This window comes from Sprattus sprattus, assembly GCF_963457725.1.
Source record: "Sprattus sprattus genome assembly, chromosome: 3".
In the NCBI taxonomy this organism is placed as follows: Eukaryota; Metazoa; Chordata; class Actinopteri; order Clupeiformes; family Clupeidae; genus Sprattus; species Sprattus sprattus.
In genome coordinates, this window is record NC_137922.1 from 10,134,305 (window position 1) to 10,153,697 (window position 19,393).

A 19,393-nucleotide genomic window follows, 5' to 3' on the forward strand; every position below is an offset into this window, starting at 1 on the left:
AGAATGCCATGGGAAAGAAACATGGCTGCGCACTGATACACTGCTGGATGTATTCCTATGTTTCGTTTCCCCTTCGGTTCAGGGTTGGGACTGAATGTTTGAGACATCAGTTGGGTTTGTAAGCGCTGTTATCAACGTAAATCACATGTGTCAGAGACAGTGGTGGAACAAATCATCAATCTTCGCAAGTGTACAACTGTGAACTGATTTTAGCTGCTGGCTAGATCGTGGGGAAGAGTGTTAGCCAGTGCCCAAGTTTAAGAATTGGCAGCCGATTTAGGTTGTTTTCAAGGGTTTAATGACTGTAGACCGTAGACCGTAGATTGGCCCTCTGAACCTACTTAACTGAGAGGTCAGGAAGCCTGTCAGTTACCATTCTTGTATGATAGCAATGGTAAGTCCTGTGAAATCTGTGCATTCTGGAGTGAATCCGATGGTTGTCAATAGAGAGCTTGGCAAGACCAAAATGAGATAGCAAGAGGTTGTAAAGCAGAACTCTGTTCACTCGCTAAAGTCTCTGCGGGTAAAAGGAACGGAGTAGCCTTCTAGATTAAAATACTGGAATAAAGAGCTTTGCGATGTTCGGAGATCTTTTTGAGGAGGACGAGGAAGGCTTTTCTTCCGTCCCCAGCGGAGGAAGATTTGCGAAAGGGAAGGAGGTCGAGCCTCCACCACTAAGAGGGAACGTCAATTTCAGCGGAATCAAAAACCAAGGGGGCACTTGCTACCTCAACTCCCTCCTCCAGACGCTATTGTTTACGCCCGAGTTCAGAGGTGGGTCGGTGGAACTGCATTCTATTGCTTTGAGCTGACGTATTGTGATTATAAACTGAGGCTGAGTCTTGCTGTGTTCTGTAGAGGAACTCTTCAGTCTGGGACCGGATGAACTGGGTAACCTGACTGACAAGGACCATCCAGATGCCAAGGTTTGTGTGTTAGAATATCTTATACTTGAGTATTAGTGAATGGTTGGGGGAGCAAATGAACATATTGAAAGTGAAAGTAAGAATCAGCAGCGCTATTAACCTAAAGACACTTGTAGAACAAACTTTGGTTAACCGAAACATTCAGGTCACCTTCATCAGGGGTGAAATGGTTAAACAAGTTTGGTTCTCCAATCTACACGAGTTGCTGAACTCTTATACCTCCACTACCTGTCTTTCCTAACACCTTGGTTAACATTAAAACTTTGGCACACCAACCAACACAAAAGACCAATGGGAATGAAATGAAAAGAGGGCGGCAGCGTAAGATGAGGGGTATGGAGGTGTTGATATGCTGTGATCCTCTGCAGGTTCGGGTGATCCCACTCGAGCTCCAGAGGCTGTTTGCACACCTGCTGCTGGTGAACCAGCAGACCGCCTCAACCTCAGACCTCACAGAGAGCTTTGGCTGGACCAACAATGAGGTACACATCTTGTTGAACTATCTGGAAAAAAATATATACATAATTTCCTAGATCATGCAGAAATGTTAGGGTAAGTCTGAAACAGCTGGAGTTTATCTGACTGTGTTTCTGTCGGCAGGAGACAAGCCAACATGATGTTCAGGAGCTGAACCGCATCCTCTTCAGTGCTCTGGAAAGTTCTTTGGTGGGAACGTCAGGCAGCAACCTCATCCACCGCCTCTACCACGGCACACTCGTCAACCAAATCGTCTGCAAGGAATGCAGCAACATCAGTGAGAGACAGGTGTGTGTCATCATGACTCATGATACAGCCTTTTTCAGTGTGCTTGTCTGGCTGAGACCTGGTTTGGTCTAATTTATTTAGATTTTAGAAGGCTATGATGCTATAATGTTATGATGTTAACAGCTAAAATTTTATTTTACTTCCTTTAACTCCATATTTCCATAAACTTGGCATTTAAACTTGCACTCTGTCAGATCCCATAGTATCTGTCTCATGTGTGTGGGCTGCCCTATCACAGGAGGACTTCCTGGACCTGTCCATGCCTGTGCGTGGTGTGTACAGCCTGGAGGAGGCGCTGTGGAGCATGTTTGTAGAGGAGGAGTTGTTCGAGGGCAACAACCTCTACCGCTGCAGCTGCTGCAACCAGCTGGTCCAGGCTGCCAAGGTCAGTCTCGGGTCAGAACAGGACCGGGCGACATACATATGCACACATGAAAACATATGGGTTGGCTATGGCAGACTGTATCAGAAATGAATACTTTTGGATTCAGAAAGCAAAAGCCCAAATTGTTCTTCAAATCTGTCTCAAAGCTGTATTTGAGATGCACTTCGTATTGCATGGTTCGTTCTGAATATGTGACAAATATCTATGAATAAACGCTAAATATTTGATTAGCGTTAAGATTGGTTAATAATATCTTCCCCAGGAGGTTCACTCCCTCTTTTGTGTGTCCCCAGTCTGCCAAACTGAGGAAGCTGCCCCCATTCCTCACCATGTCTCTGCTGAGGTTCAACTTTGACTTTGCCAAGTGCGAGCGCTACAAGGAGACAGGACGCTACATTTTTCCTCTCGCCATTGACCTTCGACCTTTCTGTGAACAGGTATGCAACACACGTCTTTCCCACGATGCTTAAGACTGATCCACATGGAAGCAGAAGGGTACATCTGTTTTACATCCTCACAGGAACCCGCTTCACAGACAAGATGTAATATCCTGTTCTGTCACGGTTGTTATTCTTGATGTATGCTGTCAGTAATCATCAGGTTAACCCTGCTACAATAAGTCAACACTACCTTGATGGTTTGAATATCATATGAGTTTTCGCCATACTGTCCTTTTAGAATACTCTTTCCGCATACTGTCCATTTAGAATACTTTTTCTGCATACTGTCCTTTTAGAATACTCTTTCCGCATACTGTCCTTTTAGAATACTCTTTCTGCATGCTGTCCTTTTAGAATACTCTTTCCGCATACTGTCCATTTCCTCCGATCTATTCCACATGTGTGTTTTGGCTGTCCCCAGAGAGAGTGTCCAGACAGTGAGTTCCTGTACGAGCTCTTCTCCGTGATCATCCACAAGGGGGGCTGCTACGGTGGCCACTACCACGTCTACATCAAAGACATCGACCACCTGGGCCGATGGGAACCTCCAGTGAGTTATGAGGTTTTATTTATTTATTTATTTATCTTTATTTTAATTCTTGCGGATAATTAAATGTAAATACATGTGTGCAGTGGCGAATCAAAAGACAGTCATAATCTGAAATGATTAGTAAATGTAGTACAAGGGGAATAATTGGTTTGTGTGTGTGTGTGTGTGTGTGTGTGTGTGTGTGTGTGTGTGTGTGTGTGTGTGTGTGTGTGTGTGTGTGTGTGTGTGTGTGTGTGTGTGTGTGTGTGTGTGTGTGTGTGTGTGTGTGTGTGTGTGTGTGTTCAGGAGGAGGAGAAGCGAAAGCAAAAGACCCAGCAGAGAGACGTGAGAGCGAGTGAACCTGTGCTAGAGAAGGACGATCCACTGTCAGTGCTCAGAGCCATACTCACTCAGGTACAGCCACGCACACACGGCCACACACACAGTAATACACACACAGTAATACACACACACATCTTATACTCTCACTCACAGACACACACACACCCAGTAATACACACACACACACACACACACACACACAGTAATACACACACACACACACACACACACACACATAGTAATGCACACAAACTAATCCACACTCATAGATACATGTACAGACAGATGCTTACAACACAGGCTAACACCCTTTCACCACACATATACACTCACCCATCCAGAAACACACACTCACCCATCCAGACCTTTCCACACAGTCATGGACGAAAATGTTGGCACCCCTGCACTTCTGTCAGATAATGCAACAATACTCCCTGAAAAGTGTTGCAATTCCAAATGCTTTTGTATTCACATGTTTATTTACTTAGTTTGCATTGGAAAAACACAAAAAATCTGACAAATAATGCCAAATCTCACTTTATGCCACATAAAACTCAAAAAAGGGCCGGACAAAATGATTGGCACCCTTAAGAAATAATTGTATTTTAAGCATGAAATGCTCCTTTAATCTTTATTTAAACTCACCTATGGCGAGCCACAGATGCTGGTAATATAGAAATCACATTTGCAACCAGTTAAAATGGAGCAAAGTTGACTCAACCTTTGTGTTGTGTGTCTGTGTATACCGCGCTGAGCATGGGGAAAAGAAAGAAGAGCAAAGAATTGTCTGAGGATTTGAGAACCAAAATTGTAGAAAAGCATGGACAATCTCAAGGCTACAAGTCCATCTCCAGAGATCTTAATGTTCCTGTGTCCACTGTGCGCAGCATCATCAACAAGTTTACAGCCCATGGCATTGTCACTAACCTCCCTGGATGTGGAAGGAAGAGAAAAATTGATGACAGAATGCAACAAAAGATTGTTTGAATGGTGAATAAATAACCTAGAACAACTTCCAAATAAATTCAAGCTACCCTGCAGACAAAGTGTACAACGGTTTCAGCTTGCACTATCCATCGCTATTTGAATGAAATGGGATGCTATGGTAGGAGACCCAGAGGACCCCACTGCTGACACAGAGACGTAAAAAAGCCAGACTTGAGTTTGACAAAACTTTTTTGGGGAAGCCAAAATCATTCTGGGAGAACGTCCTGTAGATAGATGAGACCAAAGTAGTGCTTTTTGATAAAGCAGTTTATAGACAACGAAATGAGGCCTTCAAAGAAAAGAACACTTTCCCTACAGGCTAATATGGTGGAGCTGGACCGATGTTTTGGGGTTGCTTTGCTGCTTCTGGAACCTGATGCCTTGACTATGTGCATAGCATCAGGAAATCTGAGGACTACCCAATCATTTTTGGGAGCAATGTAGGGCCCAGTGTCAGAAAGCTGGGTCTCCGTCAGAGGACATGGGTCTTCCAGCAGGACAATGACCCATAGCACACTTCAAAAAGTACCCAGAAATGGTTAAGACAAAGCACTTGAGAGTTCTGAAGTGTCCGAGATGAGTCCAGATCTTAATCCCATAGCACAACTGGGGCATGATCTCAAATCAGTAGTTGGGAGAAGGCACCCTTCAAATGTGAGAGACCTGGAGCAGTTAGCCAAAGAAGAGTGGTCCGAAATTCCAGTAGAGAGGTGTAAGACACCTCATTAATGGTTATAGGAAGCAAAGGATTTCAGATATTTGTATTTCTTTATTGTTAAGGGTGTTCTACCCATTATAAAGTTAAGGGTGCCAATAATTTTGTCCGGCCCTTTTTTGAGTTTTATGTGGAATAAAGTCAGATTTGGCGTTATTTCTCAGATTTTTTGTGTTTTTCCAATGCAAACTAAGTAAATAAACATGTGAACACAAAAACGTTTGTTATTGCAACACTTTTCTGGGAGTAGTGGTACATTATCTGACAGAATGGCATGGGTGCCAACATTTTCGTCCATGACTGTATACACTCCAGGACCCAGTGCTGTCCTCAACACTTTTCAAGATCACAACACTGCACTGAAGTCATATCACATACACCATTCACAATGGAGCCACTGAGACTGTTTCACAGCTCCAGCCTTCAACAGAAAATAACACCGCTAGCATCCATGAAGTGAGTTGGTGCCTTAATCCTCGCAGTGGTCTGCCTTGTTAAAGAGGTGTGGAGAATTGGCTCGGAAATTCAGACGGACCTTAATATCAGAAAGTTCTAGATCAATATGTTCTGGTCTCTCTTTCATTCTCATTCAGGAAGAATCAAAGAGTGTTCCTGTCGATCAGATCAGCCAAAAGCTGATGGATAAGATCGGGACCTCGTGGAACAAAACATTCCGCAAGCAACATGGACCAATTAGCAAGGTACTTTTTTTTTTTCTTTTTTCCCAAACTGCTGTCTTTGCTCCATTCGATGAAATATGGTAACAGTCATTCTCCCCTAATCTAATTTCTTCTCTCCTCCTTTTCTCTCTTTATTTCTCCTTGGCCCTTTTCCCCCTCTCCTCTCCTCCACTCATCTCCTCTTGCCTCTTCTCTTCTACTCTCTCTCTCCCTCTCCTCTCCTTTTTTCTTCTTTCCTTCTCCTCCAGTTCCTGCAGAGTAACTCTGATGTCTTCCTGCTGGTGGCCAAAGGGACTCGCGTGACACTAAAAGCCACCTCTCCTCCGGACCCTGGGTCAGAGGTCACAGAGGTTACCGGGGTCCCCCGGACCACTGAGGCCTCACCCTGCGAGAGCAGCCCAGAGGTGAACGAGGTCCAGCCGGAGACTGTGGTGCAGGTAGAAGGCGAGGTGGTGGCTGGATGTCACTGGTTCGACCTGAACGACTCCAGTGTCACCTCCATTGGGCAGCGCGACATCGAGAAGCAGTTTGAGGGGAAGGAGAGCGCCTACATGCTCTTCTACCGCAAGGCCAGTCTCCACAGGCCGACAGAGGGTAGGATCTGTGTGTGTGTGTGTGTGTGTGTGTGCAATTTACTTAAGTGGTTTTACCTCGTATTATTAGCTATTATTATACGGCTCTTCAGAGTGTTCCAAAAAGTTCTGTTGATTTGAATGGGCCACCCTAACGTTCGCAGGTCTGTAATTTCTTGATATTCACCGCTGCGAAAAGTTAATGACCACTGTCATTGGCAACGGGTTTTGTGCTTCTATTTCACATCTTTCATATCATTCCGCAAGTAGTCTGGTCATTTAACGTATCAGAAAGTCAATGTAACTTGAAGTCAGCAAGTAATGGGTTGCTATTGGGTTGGTATTGTGGAGTTCTGCTTCATCTCTGTGTGTTCGTGCGTGTGTTTGTGTGTGCGCAGCGTTAGGGAATCTGGCGTATAAGGTCCCTCCACACTTAATCCAGATGGTCGAGGATGAAAATGCCAAACTCCAGCAACGGAGGTGATGAATCTGTCTCACATTGTCCATCTCCTTTGGAATGTTATTCACTAAACTTGTATATTAACCCCTGTATTGGTATGTGTGTGTGTGTGTGTGTGTGTGTATGTGTGTGTGTGTGTAGGGAGGAGTTTGACGCCAGCAGTAACAGCATCGAGGTGCGACTGCACCTGGCACCCCACTACAGGGCTGAGATGGGGGCACTGCGACCGGTCGGGGACACTAAAGACGCCGTCATCACCATCACCTTTGACCGCCGCAAAACCGTTGGGGACCTGCGGCTGGCCGTTTATCAGGTGACCTCATTAAACAGAGAAACTGCCTCCATGGCACACATTACTGTGAATGCCAGTTCCAACCAAAGTTTCGAAACGAGACAAAACCATCTTCTCACAGGTGAAAGACAGACTTTTTAGCAACTATATATTAACTTAGTTTGAAGAACACCAGTATCTATACAACATCAGTCAGAAAGCATATGCTGACACTCGCAAAAACAAAACGTATTTCAACAGACTTTCGGCTAGTCAGCTATTTGATTAACCTGGCTAACTAACCAGCTAACGAGTTCATATGTGGCGAGTAGTGTAACAAAGGTGTTGCTATGGAAACGTTGGTGCTGTTGCAAGATGTCCCAGAAGTCTGAACCCTCCCGTCTTTTAACTCTGTGGTGCAACAAGTTTCAGCCAGTTGCAGCTCGTCGCTTGTCTCGTGGTGAAATTGTCTTTACAACAGTGGGGCAATTTCAATTATCAGACTATTTTGTCATTGAGAATCAAACACACTAGAATAAACAGAGGCATACAGCACATTTAAAGGCTAACTACTAGGGGTGGGAATCTCTTGGCACCTCACGATTCGATTCCGATTCAGAGGTCAACGATTCGATTTAAAATCGATAATCGATTCTCGATTTTAAATCGATTTTTTTTTTTTTTTTTTTTTTTTTTACACATCCATTTAATGTTGAAATGCAAGCTGCATCGATTATTGCATTGCTCATAGAAAGTAAAAATTGTGACAAGAAAAAGCTTTTTCTCTAATAAAGCAAATAGAGAAGGTAATTCATCTGTTGATTTTCTTTAATTATCAAACACAAAGTAGGAAGTGATTTTAGACTCTGAGTTGCAAACTCAAATGATTCAATAGTTGAAATGCATCGATAATGATGTTATCGGTTTCGAATTGATAATCGATAATCAATCGATAATTGCATTTCAATATAAAATGGATGTGTAAAAAAATCAATTATCAATTCTAAACCGATAAAACGATTATCAATCCATTTTGACTTTTAAAACATTTGAGTTTGCTACTTAGAGTCTTTCCTTCCTACTTTGTGTTTGATAATTAAAGAAAATCAACAGATGAATTACCTTCTCTATTTTTTATAAGAGAAAAAGCTTTTCCTTGTCACAATTTTGACTTTCTATGAACAATCCAATAATCGATGCAGCTTGCATTTCAACATAAAATGTTTTTTTTTTTTTATTACAAAATCGATTATGAAGTTTTCTGAATCGAGAGAGAATCGTTTTAGAGAGAATCGAGAAAAATCGAATAATCGATTTTTTTCCCCCACCCCTACTAACTACACTACTGTACAGTGCTGGTGTGACACTGTGACCGTTTAACCTTTGACCATCTGTGACTCAGATGCAAGACCTCTGGGAGGGGGACATGGCCCTGACGGTGGCTCAGAGTCTGCCTGCTGGCCTGCACCTCTACGACACACTTGCAGGTACAAACACAAACGCTTTGGTTTGGGGTGTCAATCTCGAGGTCTGCTTATCCTTGTGTGATAATCTGTTCTCCTGTGTGTCTGTGCGTGTGCGTGCGTGTGTATGTGTACGTGTTTCAGATGATCAGCAATCTCTGTACAGTGCTGGTGTGAATTCCGGCTCTGACCTGTTTGTGTGGAATGGGAGAGAGGTGAGTACACACACACACACACACACACACACACATACATACTTTTCCACATCCAATTTTTGTGGTTACTACATTCTGTTGATTCTTCCGTTTCCATTTCAAGCTATTTAATTTAGCAGACTCTTATCCAAACCGATTGACAGTGTCACAGAGATAAACCTTTTTTTGTATTAGTTCGTATGCGCCAAGGCTCTGACCTCTGACCTTTAGTGTTGTTAGCTGGTTCGAACAACAGGAACACTTGCTCCTCTTCCTTCCTCTTTTCTCTCCCTCTCCTGATCTTTGTGTCCTCCTTTCCTTCTCTCAGGTGAGTGGATCAGTAGTGCAGATAGGAGCAGAGTGGGAGCCTCTGCTGCTCACAGTTGTCCGCCCCTCTGATGAGGAACCCGATGAAAAAGGGGGGCCCCCTGAACCGACCAACGAGGCCTCCGGCTCTGGACTGGTGCGCTCCATGCAGGGCTTTGCCCGCGGGGCAACGCTGGGTACCCTCCGGGAGGCACTGGGGCCCCAGGAAGCCCTGGTATGCCGGGAGACGAACCGCCATGGAGCCTGCGGCGAGGGAGGGGGCGCCAGTGGCTGGAAGGTGTTCCCTCCCCAGGACATGCAGAGAACACTTAGGGAGCTGGCGCTCAAAGATGGAGATGCATTGCTGCTGCTGGAGCCCCACGAGCTGGACAGCAGGTGGGGGGGATACACACACACACACACTCACACAGTATACACACTCACACTCACACTCACTCACACTCACACTCACACTCACACTCACACTCACACTCACACTCACACTCACACTCACACTCACACTCACACTCACACTCACACACACTGTGCGCCTACACACATGCCATGCATACACATGTGAACATGAATACATGCATACACACACACACACACACACTCACACAGTTTACATACACACACACAGACAAAGTACCTGGGCAGGCTGCAGATTTATCAAATCCCAGAAAAGTACAATACTGTTTTAATAAGTGTCAGAATCAACTTTTTCTTAGGATTTTTTAGGGTTAGGGTTAGAGTATAAGGCTAAAAACTACTTCTCGGTACCCCTACCAATGCCTGAAAGTAAGTTACACTTCCTGAACCCCCTGGCTGTGTATGACGTCATATGACGCGGATATGGCACTTTCCGAGATCCGAATAATCCACAACCCCTGGACAGCAGGTGCAGGACATTGGCATGGACATGTTCTTTTTAATACTAAAGATAGATGGTTAGATGAAGGGCTAAAGTGTTGTGCTTTAACAAACTATTATTTCTATTGTTGCTTTTTCTTGCTTTCTCAGCATCTTCAGCCTCAAGGGAGATATGGTAACCGTGACAACCCCCTCGGACTGCCGCTGGTTACAGGTGGAGGTCAGAGGAGGGGAGAGGGAGGAAGGGGAGGAGATGATGAGGAGGGGGAAGGTTCCAGCCTCAGGAAATATGGTCAGTCAGTCACATACACACACACATACACACACTTTGCTATTAACTATTGTGGTTTTTTTTTTATAAGTATGTATGCGTGTGTGTGTGTGTCTTTCAGCTGCTGTCTGAGGTTAAGCAGAAGGCCATAGAGGAACTGGAGCTAGAGGATAAACTCAAAGGTAAAACACACACACACACACACACACACACTCTCTCTCTTTGACAAACACAAAGCTACTAAGATGTCTGTCTCACTCCCTGTCTCTCTCACTCACTCTGTCTCTATCTCACTCACCTACTCACAAACACACACACACACACACACACACACACACACACACAAACATACAACCACACCGACTTTATGTCATTAAAACAACTGTCCAAACTTCTGCTTTGCATTCATTCTTTTTACTCCCACCTATGTGACCTCTCCAGGTGTGGAGTGTTGCCTGAGGCAGGTGGATCGAACAGGGAATCTCCTGCCCCCTGGTGAGACACAAAAACACACACACACACACACACACACACACACACACGCACACTGTACCACTGTCAAAAATACAGATCCATAAATAATCGTGTCACATTTTGACACTTGTGTGTGTGTGGATGTGTGTTTGTGGATGTGTTTTGTTTCAGTTTATGATGACATAACTGTGAGAGAGGCTGGAATTAGGCTAATGACCACTCTCTTCCTGTGTCTCGGACCTGCACCCAAATCCACACAAGTGAGAGACACACACAGACACACACACATACACATACACATTTTCTACTGCTAACAGGTGATTTTTTTTTCTAATTGTCAGGTAAATAAGTAAGACTATGTACAAACATGCAAACACAATATGCAAACACAAACATCAATTCTAACTCAAACAGGATCTTGAGTAAGTATGTGGTCTGTTTAAGGTAGTCAACACCTCCATCACCTAATCTGTGTGTGTCTCTCTCTCTCTCTCTGTCTCTGTCTCTCTCTCTCTTCTCCCTGCTGTAGCTCTTCCTGTCCTTCACTGTGGGCTCAGCACCCTCTGCTGGTGAGGACATGGACATCCTCGTAGATGAGACCCTGACAGTCAAAGAGGTGAGGGGGCTATGTCTATGCAGTGTGGCTACTTGAACTTGGTGTGTGTGTGTGTCTGTGTGTGAGTGTGTGTTACTATTATATTTGACTATAAGTGCATCTCTGTAATGAGTGTTTTGGACTGCAGTGCATATGTGGCAACAAATATTCTTTGTGACCCACCTCTGTCACTAGTGCCTGACAAAGATGTTGAAAAAAGCTGGACTTCAAGGTATTTCACACATTACATTCAAATGAGCAATAATGCCTTTTTTTAATTTATTTTTTTACAGCTGATCATATATAGTCGTGCCTCTGTTAAGAAAGTTTAATTTGTGTGTGTGTGTGTGTGCATGTAGGAGATGCTTGGCACCTGAACAGAATGGACTGGGACGATGAGGTTGGGGAGGTCTTAATGGATGAGGTAAGTTGTCAGTCAGTCCATCCATTCATCCATCCATGCTGTGTTGTTACCTACATGTGGCCAAACTCTCCAACCTTTGAGACAGATTGAGAATGTTTTAACATTTTGATTGAGATCTGTTCAGTGGAAGTTAATGGGATAATAATAGAATAGATTTAATTGTTTAATTTTTTAATTTGTTAAATCAAGTCTGCCTCACTGCTCTTTTTTCCCCCCTCCCAGAATGCAACACTGTCTGGTGCTCGACTCAGTCACGGAGACAAGCTGATACTCTCTGCAGGGCTTCTCCCACCAAGGGTACGTACTCAAGAGTTCAGCCTTCTGGAAGCTTCTACAGAGTGTGCGATCAGGGCCCTTCCAGCTAGGCTTCTGCTGTATCCATTAGTTAGTTGGATGAGTGATATTTGAATACTAATAGGAGTATTACATTAAAGAACAAAATGGATAATGCTAATCGCTAACAACACCAGAAGAAATGCATGTAGTGTGGGAACTTCCACCTAAACATGATGGAACCTTCTCTCCTCTGGTTTTTTCGATTGCGGTTATTTTGTCTAATTGCCTCTCTATGATCTCTGACTCCAGTTAATATATATGATATTCACTATCATGTTATTCTTCGTTTTTTCTGGTATACACATATCTCTTTATTTCTTTTCCTGTCTCCCTCCCTGTCAGGGATTCATGAAAATATCAGTGTGGCTTTACTTGGACCTTAGAGACAGTCATGATTCCGTGGAAATGGAGGTCAACCATGCCACAGAGAGGGCGGAGTCTCAGACACAGGAAGTTATCGCTGCAGGTGAGGATGGATGCATGACCTTGGAAATTGCTTTAAAGGTCAAGGAGGGAGGGGGTGTAGCCTGTGGCTTACTGTATGTCTTCCTGTGTTTGTCCCAGAGTGGCTAGGAGCAGAGCTAAGGATTGTGGGAAAAGTGGAGATCTCTGAAGAAGCCTCACTGGATGACTTAAAGTCTCAGGTAGAGAAACAGTCCACTTCTTTCCTCCTTAATGTCTTCCTAAAGGCATTTTCTTCCTTACATTTTACAGCATTGTCAGTGCTATTTGTAAAGTGTGTGTGTGTGTGTGTGTGTGTGTGTGTGTGTGTGTGTGTGTGTTGAAGGTGATGACACTGCCCGCTCTGCTGGATGTGGGTGTGCCATTGCCAGCGTTTCTGCGTGTGTGGCAGCTGGAGGGGCACAAGCTGGGCAAGGTACTCAGAGGAAACCAGCAGAGTCTCAGGTACACCTGCCAGCCTTCTCTCTATATATATTTTTGTATTTGCTTGTTTACTCAAGCTTGTTTGCTTGTCTATTTCACAAGAGCCTTGTTAAATATTATCCCCTTGACATTTTTTTCTCCTCTCCTCTCTCCCCCCTTCCTTCTGTCTTGTCTGTCTTATAGGAAACTGAAGGTGACCAATGGGGCAGAGATTTGTGTGCAGAGACTACTAAAAGAGGAGGAGCTTGGGTAGGTCACCTGGACCTCATTACCTCACTTACCTGATGACAAGAAAAAAAACACAAATCCCCCATAGTTAATTACACAGCTGTCTGCCAGATCTAATCAAGCACACATGAATCTTCCTCAGACCTTTCCAAACGGTTTTCATCCAATTAGTTGGGTGCTTTAGTGCTGTAAACTAAGGAAGGGAGATCTGTAGTTGCAGGACAGGCTCACTCCTCGGGCCAAGTATACTATGGGTGTCTTACCTGTGTTTTTCCAGTCCACATTTAAGCCTTTAACACTTGTTAAACATAGCTTGTAGGTGCACAGCTGAACAGCGACGAGGAGGGCATTTTATGAGGGATGCTCATCATCCGTTGAGCCATTCCATGCCTAACTAGGCTAATTGTACAATGATCAAGAGTTCAAAGGGTAATCACCTGCTGCATGGCCATTCATTCTATTGGGTGAGCCAGACCTGTACGTTATGGCCTTTCAAATGCACCATCAGTTTGAAGGCTAGATTGCTGTTGAGACGTCGCCAAGATGCCCAAAAAGAAACAGAGTGACCGTTCCACTTTAGAAATTGTATAGTTTCATTATGTATAAATGTTATAGTTGTATACATTTCATAAGGCTCAGAAGCTAGCAAAATTATTATTTTGAAATCCTATTGAATGTAATTTAATCATAGGTGACTAACATTTAATCGCCTATTAGATAATTTCCCTTTGTGAATAAATTATGAACAACTGGTCGTCGTGTGATAAGCCAAGTTAGACGTGTCCTAAGAGATTAAACACCCTCCATAAATATGGCCCCTGGTCGTTTATGTGTGGAGTCTTGGACTGAATTGGCTGTCTCTCTGTTGTCCCTCACCTGCCCGTCCTGCCTGTCCTCAGGCCGAGGGACCTTCTGCTGTGTGTACAGATGGGCGTCCCTGGCGAGCGGCAGTACTACCCGTGGGAGGAGTTTGTGTGGGAGACGGGGAACGAGTCCTCCCCACGAGCTCTGCGCGTGGCTCTGTCCTCCCGCTACGGCCTCTCACCTGACAGCCTGCTGCTGGCCAAACGCCTTCCTGAGAAACACACCTGGATGCCTGTCTCCAACTGGGTAAGCCTCGAGGGGGGAGAGCTTGGGTGGCTCAGATGTTTGCGGCTATGTCTATTTGTCTGCTCAGGTCTAGAAGGTGTCTTGTAGATTAGCTGAGCTTAATTGACAGAACAGCAAGATCATGTGTCCGATATCCATGGAGCACACTTACTGATGAAATGTAAATGGTGAGCATCTTCTGAAGGCGTTTTGTGGAAATACGTACAGAAGGGCCTCTAGGTGTGGGTGATATATCCCTTGCAGAGCTCTGTTGGGTGTGCTTTAATTTGCCTTTGTGGGCGCATACCGTCCGTCAAATCTCTAATGTGACAAATGGTATGTGCCCGTTAGTCACATTAGAGATTAAGTTAAGTTAAGCTTAATTAAACTAAGCTATAAGACACCTTCTACGGGCGCATACCGTTTGTCACATTAGAGATTTGCACTGGGGGTCTGTGAGTGAGGTCTCTGGGCTTGTGATTGAGGGGTTTAGAGATGACACGGAATCCCCTGTGACTCTTTCAGACCCAACAGGTGTCTAAGCGCAAGAAGAAGAAAAAGAATGACAACCTCCAGGGGGCGCCCTACTACTTGAAAGATGGTGACATCATTGGCATAAAGGTAAAAAGAAAATATTGCTTGATCTTCAGGAAAATCGAATAAATCTTCATTAATAAATTAGCAGTCTTAACCTCTGGGTATTAATTTGATTCAATAATCTCCCTTCTGTTTAATGGTGGGGGTGTGTGTGTGTGTGTGTGTGTGTGTGTGTGTGTGTGTGTGTGTGTGTGTGTGTGTGTGTGTGTGTGTGTGTGTGTGTGTGTGTGTGTGTGTGTGTGTGTGTGTGTGTGTGTGTGTGTGTGTGTGTGTGTGTGTGTGTGTGTGTGTGTGTGTGTGTGTGTGTGTGTTTGTTTGTTTGTGTTTCAGAACCTGCTGATTGACAATAATAGGGACTTCAGCACACTTCAGGATGATCTGGACCAGCAGAGACTGGGAGAGGAAACAGAGAGTCTAAAGAAAGGGTGGGCATTTCTCACATGATGCGATGCAGAACAATGGCTAGGATTCATGTTTTTAACTTTTCTTTAATTCTAAAATGACTTTAAAAACTTGCCAAGGTCCAAATGTATAATGTGTTGAATGTAAGGGGAAAAAAAGTCTAAAAGTGTTCCACCACAGGACAAGCTTTGCAGAACACTAAGAAGCTCTTAGCACATCGTTTTCACAGACCAGCTTTCCTAATTGTCTTATGTTTATCAGGGGTCAGAGTGACAGTGCAGAGGCCAATCAGGAGTCGGGGCCAGGGAGAAAGGCGGGACAAGGGAAGAATCGAAAACCAGAGGTGGCTTTATCAATCAACGTTGGGGTCTTCAGATAGCCCTACACACACACACACACACACACACACACCTACATGCACAAACAGATCCCCTCGCAGATGCACTTTGGCGCTGCATAGTTCCTGGACCCTCTTGAAGGTGTGTGCCAAACACCGTCTGCGCCTGCAGTGTCGGCACACCCAGCCACTGTGTCAGTTTTGCCGTATCACTTGAGGAGAAGGACATGAGACATGATTTGATGGAAGACACCAAAACTACAGGTGCCTGGACTCTTTTACCTTTCCCACCCTCTTTCCCTCTCTAACCTATGCAATATCTCTGGGGATTCATTGTCAGTCTAGTCAGGGGAATTCAACTGTTAATCAGTTTTTGATTCATGTTAATTTAGTAAAAAAACTGAAAAAAGTGGCAATCAGCCAGTACTTGTGCAATATCATCTACAAAGGAAGGGAACCGAGCAGCACTTAAAACCTTGAGCAGATGAATAGCAGCACTTAAAACCTTGAGCAGATGAAGAGCAGCACTTAAAACCTTGAGCAGATATAGCTGCTAGATCGCTAAACATCGCAAGTTACAACAATCAGTTTTCTGTGAGGAACTGTCAATTGTCATTTTGTCAATGGTTCGTACATATCATTTATGAAAGGCCAATTGACCTCCCTCTCTTGTGAAAACAGTTGCACAGAATAATATGATTTGCTTTCCTCCTCTGTGTGTAGCTGTGCAATGCATGGTGAATCTCTGTGCATTCAAGGGGGGGGAATATACTACACCTGAAGCTACATTTGCAAAACCATTTTATTGGTTCCTATTTCCTGTTGTTTGACGCATCCAACCTTGTCCAACGAGGCACACAGTACTGCACACTCAACTAGAATGATGTCAGTATTAGTGGTAGTCAGTGCCCCCTTGAGAAATTGTAACTGTTTGAAGAAATTGTCTAACGCTACAGCATTTGAGAGGTCAAAGAGCTTACATTTTGAAAGTCCTGTTTCTGAACAGGTCTGGTCGCGCTACATGACCCAGACCACACACACGCTAACGCTTGGGACCATTCAGGAACACATTAAAAAGAAGAATTAAAAACAGTTCCAGAACACAAAGGCCCAGTAGTTCCAGGGTACAGGTACCCATAAATGGCTTGTATTGAGTTGAGCGATCCAAATGAAAACACCGTAATAGAGCGTCTGTGGCATGCGACCAGTGTCTCCTTCTCTTCTGTGTTTGGCGTATGGGGCGTTAATCTGTGTTCCTGAGCTCTGTTGTATCCTGGGGTTCATCCACACCTCTGTGCCAGGTGCGTGTGAGCTGGCTGATGTGCGAAAGGCTGATATGAATGGAGCCTCGTGACACCTGGCTGATGTTGATGATGTTGAGGCTGATGCACCGGTTTACATTCACTGAAGCATCCCAGTCCTTTCAATCCCCTCAAGTAGTACCTCTAGTTTTGGCCAACAGAAAATAACCTCCTGTCATTCATGAAGATGGTGTTTTTGCCAGAGTAAACTTGGGTGCAATCAGCATTACTATAATTTTGCATCCATTGATATTGTGTGTCTGGTAAATGAAAACATTTTGAAACAAATTTGACCAGGTGAGAGATGCCTACACTGCCTTTGTGAGCTCCGTCTCACTGATCAACCCTCCTACCTCACCCCTCATGCCCCTTACCCAACCAGACGCACACGCGCTCACATACTCGCGCACACACACATGTATATCTGCCTCAATGGAGAACTATGCCATGAAACCACAGAAAGTTGCTTTCCCCCCTCCTTTTTTTGACTTTTTCTTTTTTGATGACCCTTAAATAAAGCCATTTTGAGGTTTGTCGATATTGTTTGTTAAGAACAAAAAGAAAGACATATTTTATCATGTTATCCAATTTCAGGAGTTTTCATTTGGTGTTTATGATTGAATCAGCATGTGATAGAGGATTTGACTCGGTCTGCATGTCTACATTCTCCCTTTCATCATGCAGGGAGCCTTAAATAATGGGACTTCAAGAGATGGACTGTTACACTCAGAGAAAATGAACAAGTCCCTTTTTATTGAGGAGAAACTGGCAGAAGTAAGAAAGGAAGAGATAAGAGAAGTGTTCCACTTTCACAGGCCTGTGTAATTACTGAAGATACACAAGTGATTTTGTTTTCTGTATTGAAGTATTTTACTCTGATAAAAGATGGTTATTTCCTTTGACTGCTATATCTTCCCTCTCCCTTGGGCTTTATATATAATATGGGCTATATACTGTATTTTTGGTTATGATTCAAATCATCAAGCAGATGATTTTCATGGTTTCACACATGGGTTTACAGGATTTTGCTTGAATTATTTTACTTTTGGTGTTTCATGGTCCTCCTACTTATGCTCTGTCGATTAAAAGTGTAAAAAAAAATAATGTATTCACTGCCATTGTCTCTCTGTAGTGTTCTGTGCCATTGTGTTGTGTAGGTTTAAGTACTCCTCATCTTTTAAGATACACTTTTTACCATAACAACTTAAATGGTGGAAATATTACATTTATTTTATTACATAACAGCACAAATCTCTCTAAAGTTTAGTGAGGTCATCACACATGCATCTCGCCTAAAGCGTCTTGCCCAATGTTTGGCAGGCTCCAAAGTTAAACGTTTTCAACCTGGGTCCAGATAAATAATCAAACCCTCTACCATGTGGACACCCCACTGTTGATGATGAATACGAAAAAAGCATAGTTTTGAGGTTAGGATAATGGTCAGAGTCAGTCTGGCTTAGATGATTATTTAAATTGAAAAGGAACTATTAAACTATGAAAAACACACTGACTGCCAGTATTTCACTATTTGATGTATGCTCTTTCTCTTAATGATGGTCAATACGTAGTAACTAAAGAAGCACTATTTCGATAGTTTATAGAGCTTCTCAGTATTTTCAAAGTGCACGAGCTGTGCAAGAAAGGTGCGCGTTTATCATAGACCCATGCACATGAATGACTGGCGATTTAACTAGCGAGATTCAAAGTAATGTAGAGGCAAATCTTTTTCACACACTTCACGTAGAGCATAAACCCTTGAATACTCCATGAAATTGGTTGCGAAATGTAAAAGGTTATCGTGATTTGTATCCAGATAAACCGCAGCTCCTGGCAACTTGCGGTTGTTTGACACGTTTGACAGACCTCTGGCGTCAGAGAGCTCCTGTAACAATATGGCGGCGACGCGTTTCGCCGAGGCAACGGGCTGAAGCAGTGGAGGCGGCGTCTACCTATACATGTCTATGGTTGTTACCCCTCATCTTTTTCTCGTGCGTGCGTGCGTGCGCAGGAGACAGTGCTCCAGTAAGTCCTCCTTTGCCTCCTGTTCACTTCCACTTCCATTTCAACTGTGAACACAGAGACCAGACAACTGGAGCCTTCCCTAAACCTGAAATGTCTTATCTATCAACATACAGTATATGTGCAAACACATACAATAGGTGTGTCTTTGTTACAGGACGGAGATGAAGATTAGGTGGTACACCCTAACCCCCCCCTGGCTTGGGCTTAGGCTTTTGGCCCAAATTCATAGGGGCAAGTGGTGGACCTTTTTGGCCACAGATGACATTGGGTCCCTCAGAGTGTGATCTACCTGCCTAGAGATGAAGGTGGTCAAAGAATCTGGTCATTTTTGTCATCATTTTTCTGATGGACCATAAGTCGATCTAAGTGGACGGTCACCTTTTTACCACAGCTTGTTCAAAGCCTGGGGACTCTTTACACATTGTTGGTCGGAGCCAGCAAACTCTCTCTGCTGGGTACTGGAGGAGCCCACCATCTTTCTGGCTCGCTTTGATGTGTGTGGGGAGGATATCCCAGTACTGGCA

At 44.0% G+C, this 19,393-nt stretch overlaps 1 protein-coding gene across 1 annotated transcript; it reads left to right on the forward strand.

Moving 5' to 3' along the window:
• Positions 1-153: 153 nt before the first annotated feature.
• On the forward strand, positions 154-17,792 carry usp40 (ubiquitin specific peptidase 40). Its single transcript, XM_080834026.1, has 31 exons — positions 154-774; positions 859-926; positions 1,295-1,408; positions 1,527-1,691; positions 1,930-2,076; positions 2,370-2,513; positions 2,938-3,066; positions 3,352-3,459; positions 5,683-5,790; positions 6,018-6,363; positions 6,740-6,821; positions 6,943-7,114; positions 8,475-8,559; positions 8,680-8,750; positions 9,058-9,431; positions 10,059-10,200; positions 10,301-10,361; positions 10,621-10,674; positions 10,825-10,913; positions 11,183-11,269; positions 11,444-11,480; positions 11,608-11,672; positions 11,895-11,969; positions 12,351-12,474; positions 12,573-12,652; positions 12,796-12,914; positions 13,077-13,142; positions 14,021-14,231; positions 14,736-14,831; positions 15,138-15,232; positions 15,471-17,792. The coding sequence occupies exons 1-31, from the start codon at positions 579-581 to the stop codon at positions 15,586-15,588; spliced, it is 3,828 nt and encodes a 1,275-aa protein (XP_080690152.1). The 5' UTR covers positions 154-578; the 3' UTR covers positions 15,589-17,792.
• The last annotated feature ends 1,601 nt before the right edge of the window (positions 17,793-19,393 follow it).